The sequence below is a fragment of the Cetorhinus maximus genome, chromosome 6 (assembly GCF_964194155.1).
Source record: "Cetorhinus maximus chromosome 6, sCetMax3.hap1.1, whole genome shotgun sequence".
In the NCBI taxonomy this organism is placed as follows: Eukaryota; Metazoa; Chordata; class Chondrichthyes; order Lamniformes; family Cetorhinidae; genus Cetorhinus; species Cetorhinus maximus.
In genome coordinates this window covers 14383748-14406023 of record NC_135884.1, presented here as the reverse complement: position 1 = coordinate 14406023, position 22276 = coordinate 14383748, and the positions used below count along the sequence as shown (strand labels likewise).

Genomic DNA, 22276 nt, shown 5'->3' with positions numbered 1-22276 from the left:
GAATATTACCATTGTCACAAGTTATCAGGGTCCCAGATGCTGAAATGCTTTGAAGGAAACTAGTAGATGTATCTGGGTTCAAATCTCTTCTAGACTGATGGTATCAACATTTTCTCTAAGGAAGTATGGATACTCCATACGGAGTAATGATATTTGCGGATTGAAAACTGTCTCAATGCAATTTGGGGTGTTCTTAACTTGTGGACTGGTACACATTATGCAGAGCACAAGAAAAATTTAAGCCACACAACTGGGAGTGTTTGATGCTGACACTTGAGGTGCAAAGTGCTCAATTTCCCAGCATTAAATATCTCTTATCTTGAGCACAAAGAAACAAGGTATCTGTCCCTAGCTGAGATCAGAATATCCTCTGAGGAGATCACAGATCCAAACATGTTTAAGACTAATGTTGTTCCATGGAAAGCACAATGTGATTGCACTGCCTGGGCTTTGTATTGCTTATTGAATGTTGCACACTGCATCAGGTGGGAAGTAGGAAAGCAGTAATGAAACCAATCTCCTCTGTTCCAGAATCGCATGCACGAGAGCATGAAACTGTTTGACAGTATTTGCAACAACAAATGGTTCACAGACACTTCTATCATCCTCTTCCTCAACAAGAAGGATCTCTTTGAAGAGAAGATCACCAAGAGCCCCCTGACTATCTGCTTCCCTGAATACTCAGGTATATACTCAAATGTATCTTTAGTAAAAGAAAATATTGGATATGTACAGCTGGGTTGATCAGCATTTGAAGAAGAAAGCTTGGTTAACACATTGGATGTCAACATCCTTCAAACTGATTAAATCTAATCAGGCAGCGTTCCTGAGATTTTATCTCCTCTTTGTCTTTCAGATGCTGATTGCTACTAACATTTCTAGATTTTATTTCAGATTTCTAATGTTCTGTATTCTTTTCATGTCTAAGTGTTCATTTATTCCGATCAGACGTATTTCAGGAAACTACAGGCCATTGTGGCAGAGTGAAACTGATCATGATTTTGTCCCCCTTCCAAAAGAAAATTTCCTTGGTGTACTTGTGGAAAAATTGCAAACGGTTCTTTACAAATGTATCGAATGTTGTTGTATCCCGCACACCGATGCCATCCTACTTCCCTTTTTGTTGTTTCATTTTTAAAGTCAAACACAAGTCTGTGGTCAAGCACACATGGCATATAATCGAAAGAAAAGATCAAAATGGAATAGAACCACTCCACAAATTCTCAGTATGTGCTTTTACAAAGGATGCTCAAATGATTTTAGGATTAATATCATTTGAAGCGCTCAGATCACCCTTTATGCAGAAGTCCTGCATTCAGTTCTGGGCACCAAATCTTAGGAACAATATGGAGAGGGTGCAGTGCACATTTAGTAAGGTGACACTGGGGCTAAAAGAGTTAAATTATGAGGGTAGCTTTTTTATTCCATTGAATAAGGACGAATAAGGGGTGATTTAATTTAGGTATATAAAATAGTTGAAGGATTTGATTGGATAGTTGGAGAGAAATTATTTCCTTGAGTGAAGAAATTCCGAACAAGGCATAAAACTTAAATTTTGAGCTAGACCATTTGGAGGTGATGTTGAGAAGCACTCTTTGACACAAAGGGGTGTGGAAGTCTGGAATACTCTTCCTCAAAAAGCTGCTAGAGATCAGTCAGTTGAAAATCTCAAAGCTGCGATTGAGAGATTCTTGCTAGGCAAGGGCATATGGACTTGAAGGGTTATGGAACCAAGGTGGGTAGATGGACTTGAGGTGCAAATCAACCATGATCTAATTGAATGGCTAACCTTGTTCCCGAGTTCCTATCCCTGTTCTTCACCCCCTTTTTGCCCAGCTGTAACTGGTGTTTCGAATGATAGTTATGAGCGATGCAGTTTATAACCTGATCACCATGAGTAGATGGCAGCCTTATCGACTCCAGGTAAAAAATGAAGTATTTGATTAGATTACTCATGCTAGCACACGTGGCCGTGCATTACTCTATTTAAAGTGTGCTAATGTGCTCTTCACCTCTCCCTCAAGACAAGAATAGCCCCAGGCTTTCATTGATCTCCAATTCCGACATGCTGGCATCAGCCCAAATAAGTAAGCCATTTTTGGATCACAAAACTGTCATGGGAGCTTGACTTTCATGACTTTGAAATTGCTCTTTGTCGACTGCAGTTGGTCCCTTAAGTAAAAGGGAAGTATGGTGCAGGAGATAGGTTTTACTTGTCAGAAGCAATCCAGCTGCAGCTTTGGTGTGACTGTGCTGAGACTGTCGCTGGCAAGCTGCAATGAGACTTCTGATGACTTTTGATGACGTCTATGCAATTAATCACTGAAACCACGTCAACATTTACAGAAACAAGCTGGCCTCTTCTTCAAGACAGCTGGATGTGGTGTTTGGGCCCAAAATGTGTGTATACGTCCAAGTCCACTTTTAACAAAAATAATTGTTTGGTGTCTGTTACTCATTGTACAAATGAGGACCTTCCTTGATGGCTCCCACGTAGCTCGTGAGCCATGCCATTTGTGATTTATGCTTCCCTGTTTGGAAAGTGGGTGGGGGACCTGAGGAGGTGGGGCCTTCCCCCTCTAGTCTTTGGTGTGCTCTGTTGCTTTTTGAGTTGTACTGCCAACCTTGTGTCGCTGCAAATACCAAACTACTTTGTTTCAATGCAAAATTGATGGTGTAAATACACTGCAATTGTCTGGGAGACTTTCTATCCCATAGTATCCAGTTTACTCTTCAACTTTATTTCTCCTGGTCTATGTACCACTCCCCCCTTGTTGAGAGGGAATATGAAGGTAGGTGATCTGATTCCAGGCTTTTACCAATGCTACTCTGAACCAGTAGGAAGAGTGACCTATACTTGGCATCCCCCACATACTAATGTACCTGAAGTCTGGTAAAGGCATTGTGCTTAGCAGAGCTGGAGTAGCCTGGGGTGACTAACTAGAGCTATGTCTGTCACCCAGTTGTCTAAGGTCAACTTAACATACTACTCCTTGATCCCAGAAAAAAAAATAATTTATACTCTCCTTGAAATCTGGCTTGAAGCTCTTGTTAGAAGCATAGGCACAGGAGTAGGCCATTCAGCCCCTCCAACCTGTTCCATCATTTAATTCATAAGGTGCATTACAGCAACCAGCCAAGGCTCCTTTGACAGCACCTTCCAAATCTGTGACCTCAACCCCAAGAAGAACAAGAGTAGCGGGTGCATGGGAACACCATCACCTGCAAATTCTCCTCCAAGTCGCACGCCATCCTGACTTAGAAATATATAGCTGTGCTTAGTTCTGTAACCCTTGCTACCTTGGCTAACAAATACCTATAAATCAATTTTATAGATTTTCAGTTGACCACCAGGGGAGGGTTCCAGATTTCTACTTCCCTTTTCTTTAGGTTACTCTGAGATTTTAGTTAAAGATGATACACAAATGGGCTGGGACTGTTCCATTATGTGTCCCCTTTCACAAAATCATCCAGGAACCATATGACTGGCACAGTTTCCATTCAGGCAGCATACACCTCCTGCTGCACAAATGGCACACAGCTGCTGTAGAATGCTCATATCGGTGGTGTCAGCTTTTCCACAGCATGCACTCTGTAATTTTCATTCCTGATACGTTAATCATTGCATACAATTTGCAATCGATACAACTTCTAACTTGGGCTGTTTTCAATCCTGGCACTTTAATTAAGTCCATGACTGTGTGGTTTCTCATTTCAGAATTTGTACTGAGTTAGTTAAATTGGAGTCAGTTATTTCTTTGTCCTCATCCTGTTTTATAATGCCAACAGCTATTGAAACCAAGCTTTCATTGATGTGAATCCCTGACCTGAATTACTCTGAGGCCTTCTTAAAATCCTGACAATTAATTGAACTATTACTAAAGCTGCAGTAAACAGAAGCTCCCATTGTGGGTGAATGCACCACCCGGTGTGATATACTGAGATGCACAGAGCAGAAAGATCCCAAGTTCCATGCCCAGTCTCTGCTTGGTTATCTGATATCTAATCTGAATTGGACATAGGTGACTTTGAAGTGCCTCATTGTAAGGAAGTGTATGGTTGGTATCCAAATCTGTAAACGCCTCATTATTTTCTTTCGTAACTTGTGATTGGGATCAGAGAAGAATTTCTCACTTATAATTTTAACTCCACATTGGCTTGGGTTTTTACCTGCTTTTTTTTGCCTCTCCAAGATCGGATGGTTTTGGGCAGCTTGGAGGGTGTATAAAATGGATACTCAAGATACCTCAGTTATGTGGGACAGGCTGAATAGGCCAGAGGGACTTTTCATGCCTGTCATTGTTTGTAAGTTTGTACTTCTGTACTTCAGAATTGCATTCCTTTGGGACTAGATTAAGACTGCCAAACCTCAGATTGCCAGCAAGAGAAAGCTCCCTTCTGAGCATAAGGAATAGCATTTAAACCAGGGACCAAGAGGCGCAAGTGTGATGTCTGACAATCCCACCCAGCCCTCTACAGTATTAATTTTCCAACTTACACTTGTCGAGTGTTAAAATCCTAGTAATTGGTGTGTAAATGTAAACATTTTCAGCCCAGGGTTGAGGGTTTTCAGTTCGTTATGTTTCCTTAGTTTGCAGCATAGACTTAAGGTGTTTAAGCAGACACCAAATAAGAAACGCCAACTAGATGTCCATATGTGGGCTGACCTGCATTTGTTGACTTGTAGCTTGGTTCAGTGGTAGCACACTCATTGTCTGAAGGTTGCAGGTTCAACACCCATTCTAGAATTTGACCAAGTGATATAGGCCAACATATCAATATAGTACTGAGGGAATGCTGCAAGTATCAAAGGGTGCCATCTTTCAGGTGAAGTGATTACTGTAGATGCTGTCTGTCACCTACAGTCTGTTCTGTGCTGTGCTTGGCAGACACCTTATTCTGCATCTGTATGCTGTTTATAAGCAGTATTGCCTGCAAAGATGGGATCAACCTCCCTAAATATACCAACTGTCTGCCACCACTCATTGCATTGCTGTCCCATGTGGATCAGTATCCTGGGAAAAGCCTGTGTTTTCCTTTGTGCAATGTCCTTTTAAGACCAAAGTGGGCTGGGGAGTATCCTGAAAGACAGTTAATTGGTTTTCTGATCATGACATCATTAGGTTCCAAGAAATTCGCATATGACCTGGGGTTGCCATGGGGATGAGCGGCTAAGAATAAAGGCTAAATTGAAAGCTAATGGCAGTGGGATTGGGTCAGCTTGTGTTTTTTGTTTGGCAGTTCAGAACACAGAGAATTCACGATTCTCTTCGAAAGAAACAGGTTTTTGTTTGGCAGTCATCGAATAGTTCCTGGTGTTGAAGTAGGTCTCTGAGAATAGAGGAGAGACTGTGTTTAATATGTGTATTATCCAGTTGGAAAGAGCAGAGAGCTGAAGACAGGAATGGCAAGGGGTTGTGCATTGGACAAGATCCATTGGTGGTGTTTGTGTTGCCAGAGCCCATCCGACGGTTGAAAGAGATTTGAGAAGAGAGTCCCTGGGGATTCTTGCCATCAGAATTGTTGTTACCTGCATAAGAGGATTTGTAGACGTGTGCCTTGTCAGTGTTGATAGTATCCGGAGACATTGGATGGAATGCGGCTTCTGGTGAATGTGACTCGAGGACCAAACCGATTGAGTGGGAAATGAGAGATCCTCCATAGTGGAGGCCAAGTTGGAAAAACTGAGAGATTGCACATGGTCGCACATTTGTGCAGGAAGTAATGACAGTGCTTGTAACTATGTGAGGCATATCTTCATTGTACTGTCCATTTAAAGTGAAATTTATTTTTGTATTTGATGTATCCTTCACTTGTTAATTCTTGAATTGCATTAATTGTAGTTAGTTTGTTACAGTAAAAGTTTTAAGAAGTGAAATCGTGTCCATCGGTTTTCTTCCTAATGGCATCGTGGGAATTCCTTTCCTTTAAAGGCTATTGGTTTCTACTGGGATCATAACTCATCAATTCACAGATGGGTCAGTATTGATGCAGCGATGGGTCAATATCAGTAAGACCAAATTCATCCTATTTGGCTTCCAGCAAAAACTTTCCACCTCAAAGGCTAATTCTATCTCCCTTCCCGGCTACCTGCTCAGACTGAGCCTCAAGTGCCTGTGATACAGAGTTTGCACAATCGCTAGCTAAGATTCAAATGCCTCAGCTAATCCCCACCACCAAAGATCTCATCCACATTCTCAACACCCGAAGCTTCATCTCTTTAATGCATTTCATTGCAGCTCCATTTTTCTCAAACTACCTCACCCAGAATGCTGGCATGCAACTTTATTCCTGATGAAGCCCTCCATATTTAAGTCTCCAGCCCTTTCCTTGCTGACCTCAATTTTTTTCTTCCTGCTCTGCACATTGACTTCAAAATCCCCACTTCTTTCCAGTAACTTCTTGGCCTTGCTCCAGCCCACCTCTGTGTGCTCCTACAGCCCAGCAGTCAAGCTTTACTCTTCTTCCTGTAGTCTACTGCATGTTCTTCTTCCCCACCACTACACTCCGTTCCACCATGAGTTACCATACAGCTGTCCTCTGGAATTCTCTTTCTAAACTTTCCAAAATCCTATTCAAAAGGGTATTTATCATATTCCTGAATCTATCTGCTCTTTTCTCTTGGCATGTGTTGTTTCTTTTCAAATCATTGTGGGTTGTTTCGTTGTATGGAAGGTACTAAATACTTTTGTGAATGACTATAAAAGTATAGTTTACGTGCATTTGTTGCATTAAAGGCACTATAGGTTACTATGATGTCCAAATTGCTTTTTTGAGCCCGTTAATAGAACACAATAGCCTGCTAGTATACAAGCATTACCATAATAAAAACTACAAGTCTGAGTAATCAATGGAGTAGTTTGTTTCCCGGGTATCATCTATTTATAATTTGCTGTTGCTGGATGATGTTTGCATTATTAAAAAATGTTAATTTGTTGGATATTAAGTAATACTGTAAACATCTCACAGTCGCTTGGCAATTAGCCTCTTATAAAAGGCTTTGTAGCATTAATACAACATATAACAAGGTTGAGAAATGCTAATTTAAAAAAAAAATTTGGCATTCTGCAGTTGGTGTACAGATTGCTGGCAATCTGTGGGTACAATGGGTAAAGGCTGGCATTTCATGTGTGTCTGGTGCTCTGTGGTTAACGTATGATTCACTGTCATGCATGTTGCACTTTTTGGATGAAAGGGACTGACTTACTCCCATCTGGTGTTATCTAGCTTGCTTTAGTTTAACAGATTCTGAGACCAGCACTTCACTCCATGGCAGAGAATAACTTTGTGTGTCAGTTCCTGCATTGACACCACGGTCTTTCTGCCAAGCACAGTTGGCAGTGATATGCGTGATCACCACATGTTCCTGTTTGAAAAGAAACTGGGTATATTTGTATTTTTATTCCTTGTGGGCACAGCCCTTTGCTTCTGAGTGGTCACCTTGAAAGATTAGTGGGAGCAAATTCAATAGTAACTTTCAAAAGGGGATTGGATAAATGTTGGAAACGCTTTCGAGTTACCAACAGTCACAGATTGCAACTTCTTTCGAGTACAATCACAGTTCTTGGTTTTCCAGGAGTGGGACATGAACCCACAACCCTCTGATTCAAAGGCGAGGGTGCTATGAACTGAGCCACAGCTGACACCTCTATAAATATTGGAAATTGAACCTTTTGAGGCTTTGGAGAATGAGTGGGTCTAATTGGATAGCTCTTTCAAAGAGCTGGTACAGGCATAAAGGGCTGAATGGCCTCCTGTGTTGTATGACTCTATGCACATTGCTCACTATAATTTGGCCATTTGGGTCATTATGTTAAGATATCAGGAGATGGGCAATAGTCTGAGACACTTGGGAAATGTACGCTGAAACTAATGTTTCTCAGCCTGGTACTTGAATTTTTTTTCATACTATTCTCAAATTATACATTCCATTAATTGGAAGAAAGAGAAAGATGATTTATTTCTCTCCAATTTCTCTCCCAGCTTCCTAAGTGTACTCCAGTATGCCAAGGTACACCTCAGTGGGCATGTTTTTATTATTCTTCCATGGATGTGGGTGTCGCTGTAAGGCCAGCATTTGTTGCCCATCCCTAATTGCCCTTAAACTGAGTGGCTTGCTCAGCCATTTCAGAGGGCAGTTGGGAGTCAGCCACATTGGGTCTGTGGGTCTGGAATCACATGTAGGCCAGACCAGGTAAGGATGGCAGATTTCCTTCCCTAAAGGACATTAGTGAACCAGATGAGTTTTTACAACAATCATTACTGAGGCCGGCTTTATATTCCAGGTTTTCTTTTAATTAATTGAATTCTGATTTCACCAGCTGCCATGGTGGGACTTAAACTCGTGTCCAGGTCCTCTGGATTGCTAGTCCAGTGTCATTACCACTACGTCACCATCTTTCCCATGTTTCACACATGACAAATCCATGTATGTACTTTTAACATTGAGTGTTGTCATTGAGGCTGCTTGATCATTGGGGCACATCAGAATGGAGTCTGGTCCCTTGTTCATCTGATTCCCACATACATTTTCCAGTTGGTGCCATTGGATAACATTTGAGTGCAGGAACTCAGGTTGATTCTTTTATTTTTCTGTGTGTCTCTTCCCACTATTACTGCCAAGTTGAAAGAAGGCATGTATCAGGGATTGGGCCTTGTTAGTTCTAACATCAGGGAATGCAGTTATTCACTGGTCCATGGATTGAGTGTGCATTCTCTCACTTTGTTCCCCTTGTGTTATCTAGTTAATACCTCCCCTTAAGTTTTGGGATTCCATGCACAGTCACTCAATGATATGAAGAAGGCAGAGCTAGAAAAATAAATCTTCTGGAAGAAAGGGAGGGAGGTACACAATCGAAGAGCAAGGTGGGCAACCTGCTCCCAGGCTTTTGCAATTGTAACCTTCTTATTGGCTGCTAGGAGAATCTCTCCCTTTTTCCTGCCACCTCCTTTCTGCCAACTTCTTTCTGTTCAGTGCAGTCAGTCTGGTATTGTACACTGTACCATGTGCACTGTTGCACAGCATAAATACTGGCTGCAAAAGATGAGACCTTGCAGAGAGAGTACACATGGTTCTGTAGTCTGATTCTATCTAGCTAGTTCTTTCTAACAGGCGCCATGTTAGTGTGTTGAGATGTGTTATTGGATAGGCTAATTTCCTGCGATTGCTCCTGAATGGTCCATGTTACGTACCGCAGCGTGCTCAACTTAAAATCTCAACTCTTTAAATATACTTTTCATTCCTCGTGTGCCTCAAATCTCCTAAAAGTTGGGTCACAGGATAAATACAGTTAAGGGAAGTTGGTTTTTTTGGTCCCACTTTAAGGAGCTTTTACAATTCAGTGCCAGTTTTTGTACCAGCCTCCCAGTGCTACTCCACCCCATTTGCACTTGCAGTGCCATTTTTCTGAAGTAGACCAGAAGCATTCCCTGTTAATTTAATAGCAGCACTTAAAGCCCCTGGAAAAAGTGGGTTCCTTATGCTGGTGAAACAAGGGTAGCTGATAGGCTTCTGGTACTAAGTAGCCGATGTCAAATGAGCTCTGATGTTTACTGCAGTTTGTAAGGGCGCATGGTGCCTTGAGTTGTTCTGTCTAAGAAGGACAACCTGCAATTTTTCTTTACCTAATTGAATTGTTTGTGAATCAAAGGCCTTCGTTTTCATTCTCCTACTTGGGAGACCATTTCAGATGATCATTCTTTTGTGAAGTAGTTCTTCCTTCTATCTGTACTGCACCGATATTTCAAAAGTTTAGTTTGTTTGCCCCCACTTGTTCATTTGCTTTGAAGTATTCGCTGGTTGTAGTCACCTGTACTGATTAATATCACTCATATTCTATAAGCTGCTCCAATGTGGAAAAGCTGCATGAATTATTTCTCTTTTCTGAAGCACAAATGGGTGGTAAATGAGACATTGAATGAAGGCCAAGTGGAAATTGACCTGGTTGTATCTACAAGTGGAGCCAAAGAGTTAGGAGCAAAAGGTTAAGACTCCATCTCAGATCAGCTGTTCTTTCCCAGTTATTTCTGGCTTATATGTGAATCACTGATTCTAAACATGCCTGTCTTTGAATGCAGGGGCCAACGAGTATGATGCGGCTGCAGGCTATATCCAGACCAAATTTGAAGACCTAAATAAACGGAAGGATACCAAGGAGATCTACACACACTTCACGTGTGCCACTGACACAAAGAACGTGCAGTTTGTATTTGATGCAGTCACTGATGTCATCATCAAGAATAACCTGAAGGATTGTGGCCTCTTCTAAGGACAGATGTGTGAGGATGATGGTAAGCCTCTTGATTTTATACCTGTCAGCTCAGGTTGAGCATCTCGCTAAGTAAACTTTTTATTTCCAAAAAATAGTTACACAATCTACAATTTACTTACAACATCTTTTTGTCCCCTCAAATGTTTTTGATGATACAGTCACGGATTTGGTTTGTCTCATTTGTGTCCATCAGTGCTACAGAGCTGAATTAATCTGCATGTAGTTGAAGTCATTGTCACTGAAAAACTGCAGAGTAATAATTTTAACTGACTGTTCAGCTCCATCGCACTGCTGGGCACAGCGACTAATCCCAGGTAGTTCCTTCAGAATCGTTAATTCTCAGTGTTTAAGCAGCAACAAAAAAAATTGAACATTGCACAAAGGAAGATGCAAGTTTATTTTGATCTTTAAGCAGAGTTATGAGTGTTTGGGAGACATGGCTATGCAATACTTTGATTCTGCTCTTTATTATATTAATCTGATGCGTCTAACCAGGATGACCATTTATTTAAAGATTTTATAAAGTTCTGGGGTAGGATATTTTGAACATGTAATGAATTGGCTGCCTGAATTCACTGGCTTGCAAGTGAACGAGATTTGGCAATCTGACAATGGTGCTGGGTTACTTGTGTCACCAGGGTACTTAGTGAATCCTCTTGTAATCAGAGAAACTCTAGCCATAATAAAGGGTAGGAAGAAGAAAGGCAATGTCAATGATTTAAAACTATTTTTTAAACTGTAAGTGCTAACAAAAAAGGCAAAGTATAACTGAAGGGCAGATATAAACTAGAAGTTGAGATACTTGAAGCTTCTGAGTGGGACAGTGTGAAAGATCTGAGGTGCTACAATCCAGATTGTGTTGGTGTTCGTAAAACTTAAGTAATTGACAGGTGGTGTATTGTTTCTGAAGTGGTGATAATGCAGCACCAATCCAATCACGTTTTGTGGTCAATTTGACTCCTTTCACTCGAAGGCTGTTGTTTTGCTTTGGTGGTGGGTAGGGGTAGTGCGAGTGTTGGTAGGGAGATGAACTTAAGCACATTCAAAAATACCTGAAAAAACTCAGCAAGTCTGACAGCATCTGCGGAGAGGAACACAGTTAACGTTTCGAGTCCTTATGACTCTTCAACAGAACTAAGGAAAAATAGAAAAGAGGTGAAATATAAGTTGGTTTAAGGAGGGGTGGGGGGTGGGACAAGTAGAGCTGGATAGAGGGCCAGTGATAGGTGGAGATAACCAAAAGATGTCATAGACAAAAGGACAAAGAGGTGTTGAAGCTGATGATATTATCTAAGAAATGTGATAATAAAGGTACAGATAGCCCTAGTGGGGGTGAGGTGGGGGGAAGCGATCGAAATAGGCTAAAAGGCAGAGATAAAACAATGGATGGAAATACATTTAAAAATAATGGAAATAGGTGGGAAAAGAAAAATCTATATAAATTATTGGAAAAAAGGGGGACCGGAAAGGGAGTGGGGATGGAGGAGAGAGTTCAGCATCTAAAACTGTTGAACTCAATATTCAGTCCGGAAGGCTGTAAAGTGCCTAGTCAGAAGATGATACTGGAGGAACAGCACCTCATCTTCCGACTAGGCACTTTACAGCCTTCCGGACTGAATATTGAGTTCAACAATTTTAGATCATGAACTCTCTCCTCCTTCCCCACCCCCTTTCCGATCCCCTTTTTTTCCAATAATTTATATAGATTTTTCTTTTCCCACCTATTTCCATTATTTTTAAATGTATTTCCATCCATTGTTTTATCTCTGCCTTTTGGCCTATTTCGATCCCTTCCCCCCCACCCCACCCCCAGTAGGGCTATCTGTACCTTTATTATCACATTTCTTAGATAATATCACCAGCTTCAACACCTCTTTGTCCTTTTGTCTATGACATCTTTTGGCTATCTCCACCTATCACTGGTCCTCTATCCAGCTCTACCTGTCCCACCCCCACCCCTTAAACCAGCTTATATTTCACCTCTTTTCTATTTTTCCTTAGTTCTGTTGAAGAGTCTTACGGACTCGAAATGTTAACTGTGTTCCTCTCCGCAGATGCTGTCAGACCTGCTGAGTTTTTCCAGGTGTTTTTGTTTTTGTTTTGGATTTCCAGCATCCGCAGTTTTTTGCTTTTATTTAAGCACATTCAAGCTTGTCTCAGGTCACCATTGAAAAGGATCACGTTATCAAATGGCTTTGTCCTGGCATGATGTTGAGGGAAGGAAAGGAGATACTGGTTCCTTGGCGATGGCAATATTTTAAGAGCGAATGTGAATGATTCTTTATTTGTTCATGGGCATTGCTGGCAAGGCTAACATTTATTGCCCATCCCTAATTGCCCTGGAGATTTTATTCCCCATTTCCCTTGACTGAGGAATCCATAACCAAGGGGCAAAGATTTAGGGTAAGATAGGAGGTTTAGAAGAAATTCGAGGGGACAATCTATCACCCAGAGGGTGGTGTGAATCGGAAACTCGCTGCCTGAAAAGGTGGTAGAAGCAGAGACTCTCATAACGTTTAAAAAATACTTGAAAATGCAATTGAAGTACTTTAAGCTGCTAGGTTACAGACCAAGAGCTGGAAAGTGGGATTAGGCTGGATGGCTGCCTGTTGGCTGGAGTAAACATGTTGGGTCAAATGGTTTCCTTCCGTGCTGCAAATTCCCATGATTTCTATGACTGGAGAAAATCAATCATTCCAATAATACAGGGATTTGGAGAACCAGCGTGCAGCACAAGAAAGGATGGGTCTTTCTCACAATGTTGTTGTCTTGTACTCTGAAGGCTGATATTCTTTTATCCTTAGGCATTCAGCCTGAAGTTTTAAGATTAAGGGCTAATACCAGAGCACCTGACTTTAATACTAATGAGAAGCTCATCAAGTTTGATTTACCTTGACATAGATGAAAGTTGCTTGTTGGACTCTAATAATTACCAGAAACACTAGATGTTGAGATATGGGCTTAACCTATCAGGGATGAATGTTGCTTTCTGAATCTCGGTTTATGAGAGACTGCAGGCGATAGTACTGTTTTGTGTTTATGTAAACCATTAAAAGAAAAAAAACTTATCAATAGAGAGACATTTTCCTTAAATTCTACCCTGGATCATGATGCGATAGTTCTTGACGCGTTCTAACAATGCTAGAAATGGGTCTTTCTGGCTGCTAATCTTAATGAATCCCATCATTTTCAGATTTTCCTTGTGGTTAACTATGCGAGATATGCCCTTGGAGAACCTAGTGCAACAAACATTATAGAGAAATACCTCTTGTGCATAAATTGCTGATTACAGCAAGAATTCAGACTAACAGAACAGTCTGTTTATCTGGAGGGCAGGTAGTTCTGCCTTATTTTGACATACAGAATACGAGTGTTGGGTGATCAGTGAAGCAATGTGGAGAAGAATTGAGGCTGCAGAGTTGTGGTTTTTGAGGCAAATAATGAAGATATCTTGGACAAGTCATACTACCAATGAAGAGGTGCTAGTAAATTCTGGGACCAAAAGAATTCTGTTAACGAATGTCAGGAAAAGACATTTGGAATTTCTTGGGCACGTAATAAGAATTCATGATTTAGGAAGTCTGATGCTGATGGGAAAGATTGATGGTAAAAGAGATCAAGATAGACAAAGAATTACCTTTCTAAAGAGCTTTGTAAGCTGGATGACTTGCAAGAAGATGATCCACGCTTCTAGGGTAAGGATTAACATAGAGGTCCACGGTCACCAATACCCTCTTAGGGCATGGTACTTGAAGAGAGGGAAAGGGAGTTCTGTGACAATCCTTTTGAGATTTGGTATTAAACCATAAGAATTTCTCAAATTCATTAAACTATTGTGATTTGAATGTGAGTAATTAAGTTAACTGGGGGAGAAGACAAATTGTAACGAGGGTTGTGGAAGATCACGGGAGGATATGGATAGGCTAGCAGGATGGGCAGACATGTGGCAAGTGCAGTTCAATGTAGAAGAAAATGAAGCAAGCCAGTTTGGAATCGAGTTAGGGAAAGATGTGCTCCTTAAATAATGAGCCTCTAAATGAACTAGTGGACACGAGGGCCTTTTAATATGCTGCAAAACATGCAATTAAAGTTGGTAATGGCCATGAAAACCTAAATGGAATTCTTGCGGCATAGACTACAGAAGCAAAAAGCTAATGTTGAAATTGTACAAGACCTTTTGTTAGGCAACAGATAGGATATTATATGCCATTATAGGAAGGACATTAATGCATTGGAAATGCTCAGCATTGATTCATTTGGATGTTACCAAGAATGAGAGGCACATTTGTGTTTTCTGGCTGGAAATGAGAAGGTTAAGAGTGACCTTGTAGTGGTCTTCATGATTATGAAAGAATGTGATAGGATAAGTAATGATAGATTGTTTCTGCTGGTTGGCAAGACAATAATAGTAAGTCCTGGCGAGTCATGTAACTAGGACATTACAGAGGTCTTTAAACTAAATAGTGGGGGGAAGGGATCATGTGAAAGGAGACATTCTCAACCTTTGATTTACTATGAGGTACTTGAGCAGGGTGGTGACTTGTGTAAAAATAACCAGAGTGTGGCAGGAAGAGACAGAGTGCAAGCTTAAGAGTGCACCAGCAGATAAGGCCAGAGATTGCAAAAATGGTAAAAAGACAGAATTCAAGGCTCTGTATCTGAATATGTGCAACATTCATAACAAAATGGATAAATTGTTAGCAGAGATGGAAATAAATATGACCTGATAGCCATCATGAGAAATGGTTGCAGAGTGGGGACCTGAATATTGAAGGATATTTGGCATTTCATAAAGATGGGAAGCTAGGAAAGGGTGGTGGGGTAGCTCTGTTAATTAAGGATGTTATTAGCACAGTAGTGAGAGATGACCTTATCTCGAGAGATGTAGAATCAGTTTGGGTGGAGTTAAGGAATAGGGAAGGTAAGAAATCACTTGTGGAAGTAGTTTATAGGTCCCCTTTTAGCCACTGTAGGACAGAGTATACAGGAAAAATAAATGGGACATGTAAGAAAGGCACCGCAATCATCATGGGTGATTTTAATCTACATCTAGATTAGATGAATCAGATTTTACAAAGTAAGCAACGAAAATGAGTTCATAGACTGCATGTGGGAAAATCTTTTAGAGCAGTATCTATAGAGCCAACCAGGAGCTGGCTATTCCAGACGTGGTAATGAGCAATGCAACACGGTTAATCAATAACCTCATGGTTTTTTTCATTTTATGGGATGTGAGCATCACTGGCTAGGCCGACATTTATTGCCCATCCCCAATTGTTCTTGAGAAGGTGGTGGTGAGCTGCCTTCTTCAACCGCTGTAGTCTCTGTGATGTAGCTACATCCACAGTGCAGTTAGGGAGAGAGTTCCAGGATTTTGATCCAACAACTGTGAATTTCCAAGTCAGGATGGTGAGTGTCTTGGAGGGGAACTTCCAGGTGGTGGCATTCCTATGTACCTGCTGCCCTTGTCCTTCTAAATGGTAGCAGTCGTGAGTTTGAAAGGTGCTGCCTAAGGAGGCTTGCTGAGTTTCTGCAGTGCATGGGATGGTACACACTACTGCCACTGTTCGTCGGTGGTGGAGGGAGTGAATGTTTGTGGAAGGGGTGCCAATCAAGCAGGCTGCTTTGTCCTGGATGGTGTCAATCTTGAGTGTTGTTGGAGCTGCATTAGACCCACAAACAATCTCCAGGCAAGTGGAGAGTATTTCATCCCACTCCTTACTTGTGCTTTGTAGATGGTGGACAGACTTTGCAGAGTCAGGAGGTGAGTTACTTGCCGCAAGATTCCTAGCCTCTAATCTGCTCTTGTAGCCTCAGTATTTACATGGCTAGTCCAGTTCAATTTCTGGTCAATGTTAACCCCCAGGATGTTGATGATAGGGGATTCAGCAATGGTACTGCCATTGAATGTCAAGGGGTGATGGTTAGATTCTCTTTTGTTGGAGATAGCCATTGCCTGGCACTTGTGTGGCGGGAATGTTACTTGCCACTTGTCAGTCCAAACTTGGATATTGTCCAGGTCTTGCTGCATTTGGACATGGACCGTTTCAGCATCTGAGGAGTCGCAAATGGTGCTGAATATTGTGCAATCGTCAGCAAAGACCCTCACTTCTGACCTTATGATGGAAGGAAAGTCATTGATGAAGCGGCTGAAGATGGTTGGGCCGAGGACACTACCCTGAGGAACTCCTGCAGTGATGATCTGGAACTGAGATGATTGACCTCCAACACCTACAGCCATCTTCCTTTGTGCTAGGTATAACTCCAACCAGTGGAAAGTTTTTCCCCTAATTCCCATGACTTCAGTTTTGCTAGAGCTCCTTGATGCCACACTCTGTCAAATGCTGCTTTGATGTCAAGGGCATCACCTCACCTCTGGGGTTCAGCTCTCTCCACCACAGATACATAGTAGCAGCAGTGTTACCATCTACAAGATGCAGTGCAGGAATTCACCAAGGGTCCTTAGACAGCACCTTCCAAGCCCTCGACCATCTAGAAGGACAAGGGCAGCAGATGGATGGGAACACCACCACCTAGAAGTTCCCACCAAGCCACTCACCATCCTGATTTGGAAATATATCGCCATTCGTTCACTGTTGTTGGGTCAAAATCCTGGAACTCCCTTCCTAACAGCACTGTGGGTGTACCCACACCACATGGACTGCAGCAGTTCAAGAAGGCAGCTCACCACAATCTTCTCGAGGAGAACTAGGGATGGGCAATAAATGCTGGCCCAGCCAGTGAATGAATAAAAAAAAAATAAAGGAGGGAGAAAGAAAGCAGGAAGTCATAGGTCAGTTAGCCTAACACCTGTCATAGGAAATTGCTAGAGTCCATTATTAAAGGGGTTATAGCAGAATACTTAGAAAATCATAATTTGACCAGGCAGGGTCAACATGGCTTTGTGAAAGGGAAATCGTGAAATAAAACTAATTTATTAGAATCTTTTTGGGGAAGTAACAAGCTAGATGGATAAAGGCGAATCCGCAGATGCAGTGTACTTGGATTTCCAAAAGACATTTGATTAGGTGCCATATCAAAGGTTACTACACAAGATAAGGGCACATGGTGTAAAGGTTAACATATTAGCATGGATAAAGGATCGGTTAGCTAACCGGAGGCAGAGAGTAGCGATAAATGGGTCTTTTTCAGGTTGGCAAGCTGTAACTAGTGAAGTGCCGCTAGGGGAGACGGTGGCGTAGTGCTATTGTCGCTGGACTAGTAATCCAGAGACCCAGGGTAGTGTTCTGGGGACCCTGGTTCGAATCCTGCCACAATGGTGGAATTTGCAGATGGTGGAATTTGAACTCAATAAAAATCTGGAATTAAAAGCCTAATGATGACCATGAAACCATTGTCGATTGTCATAAAAACCCATCTAGCTCACTAATGTCCTTTAGAGAAGGAAATCTGTGGCCCTCATCTGGCCTGGCTTACATGTGACTCCAGACCCACAGCAATATGGTTGACGCCTTAAATACCCTCCGAACAAGGGCAATTAGGGATGGGCAATAAATGCTGGCCTAGCCAGCGACACACTTCAAAATGTAACATTCCCTATAGTAAATTTCAAACTCCCTACTGTATATTTTGATTCTTAACCCCCAATGAAGGAAATCCCATGATTTTACAATCATGTAACTTGACATAGTGATGTTGGGATTTATTTTACTGACTGATGCAAAGGGATATTAAATTTTCTGTGTACAATATTCTGAAGGTATTTGTGCTTCACTTTGTACAGCACGCGTTGCACCGTAGACTTGTCTGTAGCAGAAATCGCCTGTGGCCCTTTTCTGCTTGTTTCTAAATTATTAGGAAGATGCACTCCTGTGGGGCCATCAAGTTTGAATCCAATAATTTCCACAGCTTTGATTTATTGTGTAATTATCCTTCTACAGGAGTAACAAATAAAATTGCACACCTATGTCAGGCATATTATGTATGCAATAGGACAGCTGTGCAGCTCTTTGCACTTACTGGTTTTGTTTTGTTTTGTTCCAGAGTTACTTGAACTGCTCAGTGCGGAGGATCCCAGAGGAAGGACTGCACCAATAAAATCAGCTTTCTGCTTTTAACTGCTTTTTACAAGAGACTTAAGATCATCAATGCATTGCCAACTTTCCCAATCTTTTTATCCCCCTGATGATGCAGAATTTTTACTATTTAATTAATTTTATTTTTTACGAAAATGCCTTGTTTTGGAAGAGCGCAGACGTCCTTGAGCTCAGTTAGCAAATGCTTTGCTAGTGTTAGCGGAACTCTCCATTTTATGGTTATGTCAGGCATGGATGCCTTTTTTAAAAAAAAAAGTGTGTTTTGGTTGTTTAACGCATGCAAGAAGTTATATAAGTGTGATCACCTTTCCAGACAAAAAACACAAAACAGCTTAGCAAAAACTGGTCATTGCACCAATCTGGTTTCCCTGCTGGCAAAATAAAAGTTGTTCCTTTGTATGTGAGAGAGAGTTTGTCAGCCAAGTTGCATGTAAAACATAGATGTCTCCTATTCTTTACATTTGCACAACCGGCATACATTCCTAATGGATTTTAATAGGTTTTAAAAGTTGCTTGAGAAAAGGCTTTATTAGCTACTAAGCTGCAAATTCATTTAACATATTTAAAATGTAAGTAATCAACAATGTACTGATATGAATTTTGCTGCAGTAAGTTTTGTGCCTTGAATATAACTTTGTTTACAGCTATAACTGAGTTCTGCTTTAATTTTAATGGTTACGTTTTCCTTTCCCCTCAATTTCTGATTGAAATAGTTATTTTTGGCATGTCCAAGTGAGAGACACTGTATCCATGGAGAAGACCAGCTTGATGATAGTCTATTCACTTCACTCAAAAGGAGACATTCTGTTCAAAATGATGTTTCTTACAGTTTGCAGCATTAACTCTTCAAGTACTAACTGGGATTTTGCCACACCTACTGGGTCTGAATTTAAATCCACCAGGATTTCTTCTTATATTTTTCAGTCCCCTTTTTATTCCAAAAAATTATTCCCCTCCCCTCCACCTTTTACATCCATCTCCCAAATGGATAGTCTTTAGTTATTGCCTGTGCTATAGAATGGCTACAATATCCATCCGACATCCATTCATACTTATTTATCTGGCTGCTTTTCTGTTTTATTTGTGTCTTTATAGCCCCTGAAAACCTGTTCCCTAATTGTAGGAATGAACTTTTGCAAAATTTTGATGAAGCTTAAGCCCATTGAGGACATCTTGTAATTGGTGTAATATCTCTCTGCTCCTTGCATCAGTCTTACCTGTCTTGACCTGTCTCCTGATGTAGATAGAATTGATGGCTTCAGTTATAGCATTCCACCTAGTGACTGATGTGAGAACTGAACAGAGCAACCAGACTGAAGGCAAGTAAGTTTGACTGGCACGTAACACTATGAACATCAACTAAGAATGATGCATTCCTACTTTCTGACCAGTGCTTAACCATTACCTGGAACTTCATTATGGAATGAAAGCATCTGACTAAAATTCTCCTCTTCAGCTGAGAATCTTCACCCAAGCAGCCACCTCTGTCAGTCAGTACTAGATACATATACCTGTGACATTCAAGACATTCAGGTGTGTATCCTGCAGAGCAATATCTGTATCACTTGCAGAGTATCCTAACTCATGGACTGCCTCCAGGCACGGTACTAATTAATCTTGTTTGTATTGGTAATGGTGGTAACTTAGTTTGTGATGTTTGCTACAACTTGGACTTAAAGGGACACTGTGCATGTGGCTCACTTCTGTTTATCTGGTATTTGACACCCTACTCACAGGTATTTGAAGCTCTATTCATTCACCTCGTGTTCATTTGAACATTTTTCCAGATTTTTGCAGACTAGTTCATCAGAGCCAATTTAGGGCCAAGTAATTGGAAATGTTAAAATATCAACCAACCAGAGAAGGGAAGGCCTGCAATATAGTGTGGTGATACCCAGTGGCTGAAAAGTTGAAGCTCAAAGCCATTTATTTTCCACGAGTGTCTTGTCCATTTTATTTTGCAGCTTGCTGTGCTGTCTTTGCTTAGAACAGGTCGTGTAATTAAAAGTACTTGCAACTAAGGAGGTCATCAGGACTGTTGCATCATATTGATAAATGCTTTAATAGTTTTCTGTGGGATTTTTTTTTATTACAACGCTTTCTTTGTAGCAGCTAAATTCCATTCCATTTCATGTACACCATTTAAAAATACGATGCATCTTGCAGGTTGTGAGCACTAGTGGTGGCTTTTCAAGTTTCAACTTAAGCTTCTCATGCAATTCTTCCTCTGTGCGAAGAGCTTTGACTATTTATATTCCTTCGAATCATCAATTACAAGTGGACATTAAGTGTATGACTTTTGTAAATTTAGAAGAGGGATTTGTCTTGGTTGCACTTGGATGTAATTAAGGTTTCTAGATTTTAAAGGATTCCAGTTTATTCTGTGTCTTGTGTAACTCTGTAATATGTTTTATGTACAGTAATCCATTTAAGCACAAAGTTGAGACCGATTGATGAGTTTTTATTTTAAAGAAAACCTGACATGAACCCCTTACATGGCAGCACTTTTAACATTCCGGATATTAACCAAATGTTTCCAATTTGCTTTGTTAGCAACCTAACATTTTGAAGCTTAAATCAGATCATCCACCACCTTTTAAATCTAATTGGAAAAAATGATGATTTTTCACGTTTGTTAACGACTGTCCGATTGGGTGATGCAGTTTGAGCAACTAATACATGGAGCATGAGTAAGATTTGAACCCTGGTATCAGTGCCATAATCTCTGGGCAGTTGGGGCGGGGGGGGGGTGGGTGTGGGGGGCTTAGGGAACATAAACTTTTGAGAGACTGGCACATGCAAAAGCAGGATGTTACAGACTCTTGAGAATTTTGGTTAAGCGATGCAATTTTGAAAGGTAATTTGAATTGAGTGATTTTATTCTGACCACAAAGAAAAACAAAAGTTGCCTGGCCACGTGCAAATCATTCATTTGCCGAAAAATCTCACAAAGCTCTTTGCGCCCTTTCTGTATTTAATTTTTGGGGTTTTTTTTTTGAACGAAGTCATTCTTAAGCTTGCATCATTAAAGTAGATTCACCAGAAACTGTTCATAGATAGGGAGAAGCTAATTATAGAAACTTTGTATTCTGAGAGTTAAAAAGTTCTAAATATACGAAGGAAGGTTCAAAATATTTAATGAAATATTTTGTTAATTTCTTTTGTTCAAGCTTTTTCTGATGCCCATGTGTTGGCTCAGATGGTATGCAACCAGTTTTCCTGAGTAAAGTTAACCTTTTTTTGTGGCGGGTTGGGGGGAACGGGGGGGGGGTTTGCTATCTGACAATATTTGACTAGTTTTTATTGTCATCGTTATATTGTTACTTACACACACCCACACCTCTGTTTAGTTTGTGATGAGGCCAGATGCATTGCAACCATGTATGTTTCTTACATTATGTTACCTGGTGTAAAAACAAAAGACCAAATTAATAAAAATACTTTTTAGTAGGACCCCAGTGACTTTGTCTTGATTAATGTTGCTCTTATGACATATACCTTCCTTTTTAAGGTTAGTCTTACGTTTGCTGTACCATGCCACGCCATGTGCTATCTCTCAATCTGAGAACATGTGGTCTAATTCCATTCTTACTGGTTCCTAGGACATTTTTCAAGAATGACCCAAAATCATCCTGCACCTTAAGCAAAAAAAAAATGTGCAAGCAAGTTCTTCAGCATTGATGTATATAAAGACACCTCACTGAAGTATCATTTAAGAATCCTATGATACCCACGTGACCAACCTTCAGGTTTTGCACATCCTGTTAGATTTTTCTCTTTGATGTATATATAGATGGTTTAACTTGAGTTTCCCTCTTAGGATTTGGATTTTGGGGAACTGCATAAATAGTTAAGTCTGAAAAGCACATCTCAGTGTTTGCTATGATAAGGACTGTTGAATTTGGCCAGGGAGCCAAGTCTGTTTCACTGGCACTTGTTAAGATCACC

General features: G+C 40.8%; 1 protein-coding gene across 2 annotated transcripts in view; it reads left to right on the top strand.

Annotated features, from left to right (window-relative positions):
- LOC144681551 (guanine nucleotide-binding protein G(i) subunit alpha-2) overlaps nt 1-21781 on the top strand; it is a 213543-nt gene extending 191762 nt beyond the window's left edge. For both annotated transcript variants that reach the window (XM_078543220.1, XM_078543221.1), the window contains exons 7-9: nt 532-685; nt 10078-10290; nt 18276-21781. In XM_078543220.1, the coding sequence (XP_078399346.1) occupies nt 532-685; nt 10078-10268 (345 nt within the window). In that variant the 3' untranslated portion in view covers nt 10269-10290; nt 18276-21781. The remainder of the gene's footprint in view (nt 1-531; nt 686-10077; nt 10291-18275) is intronic.
- The last annotated feature ends 495 nt before the right edge of the window (nt 21782-22276 follow it).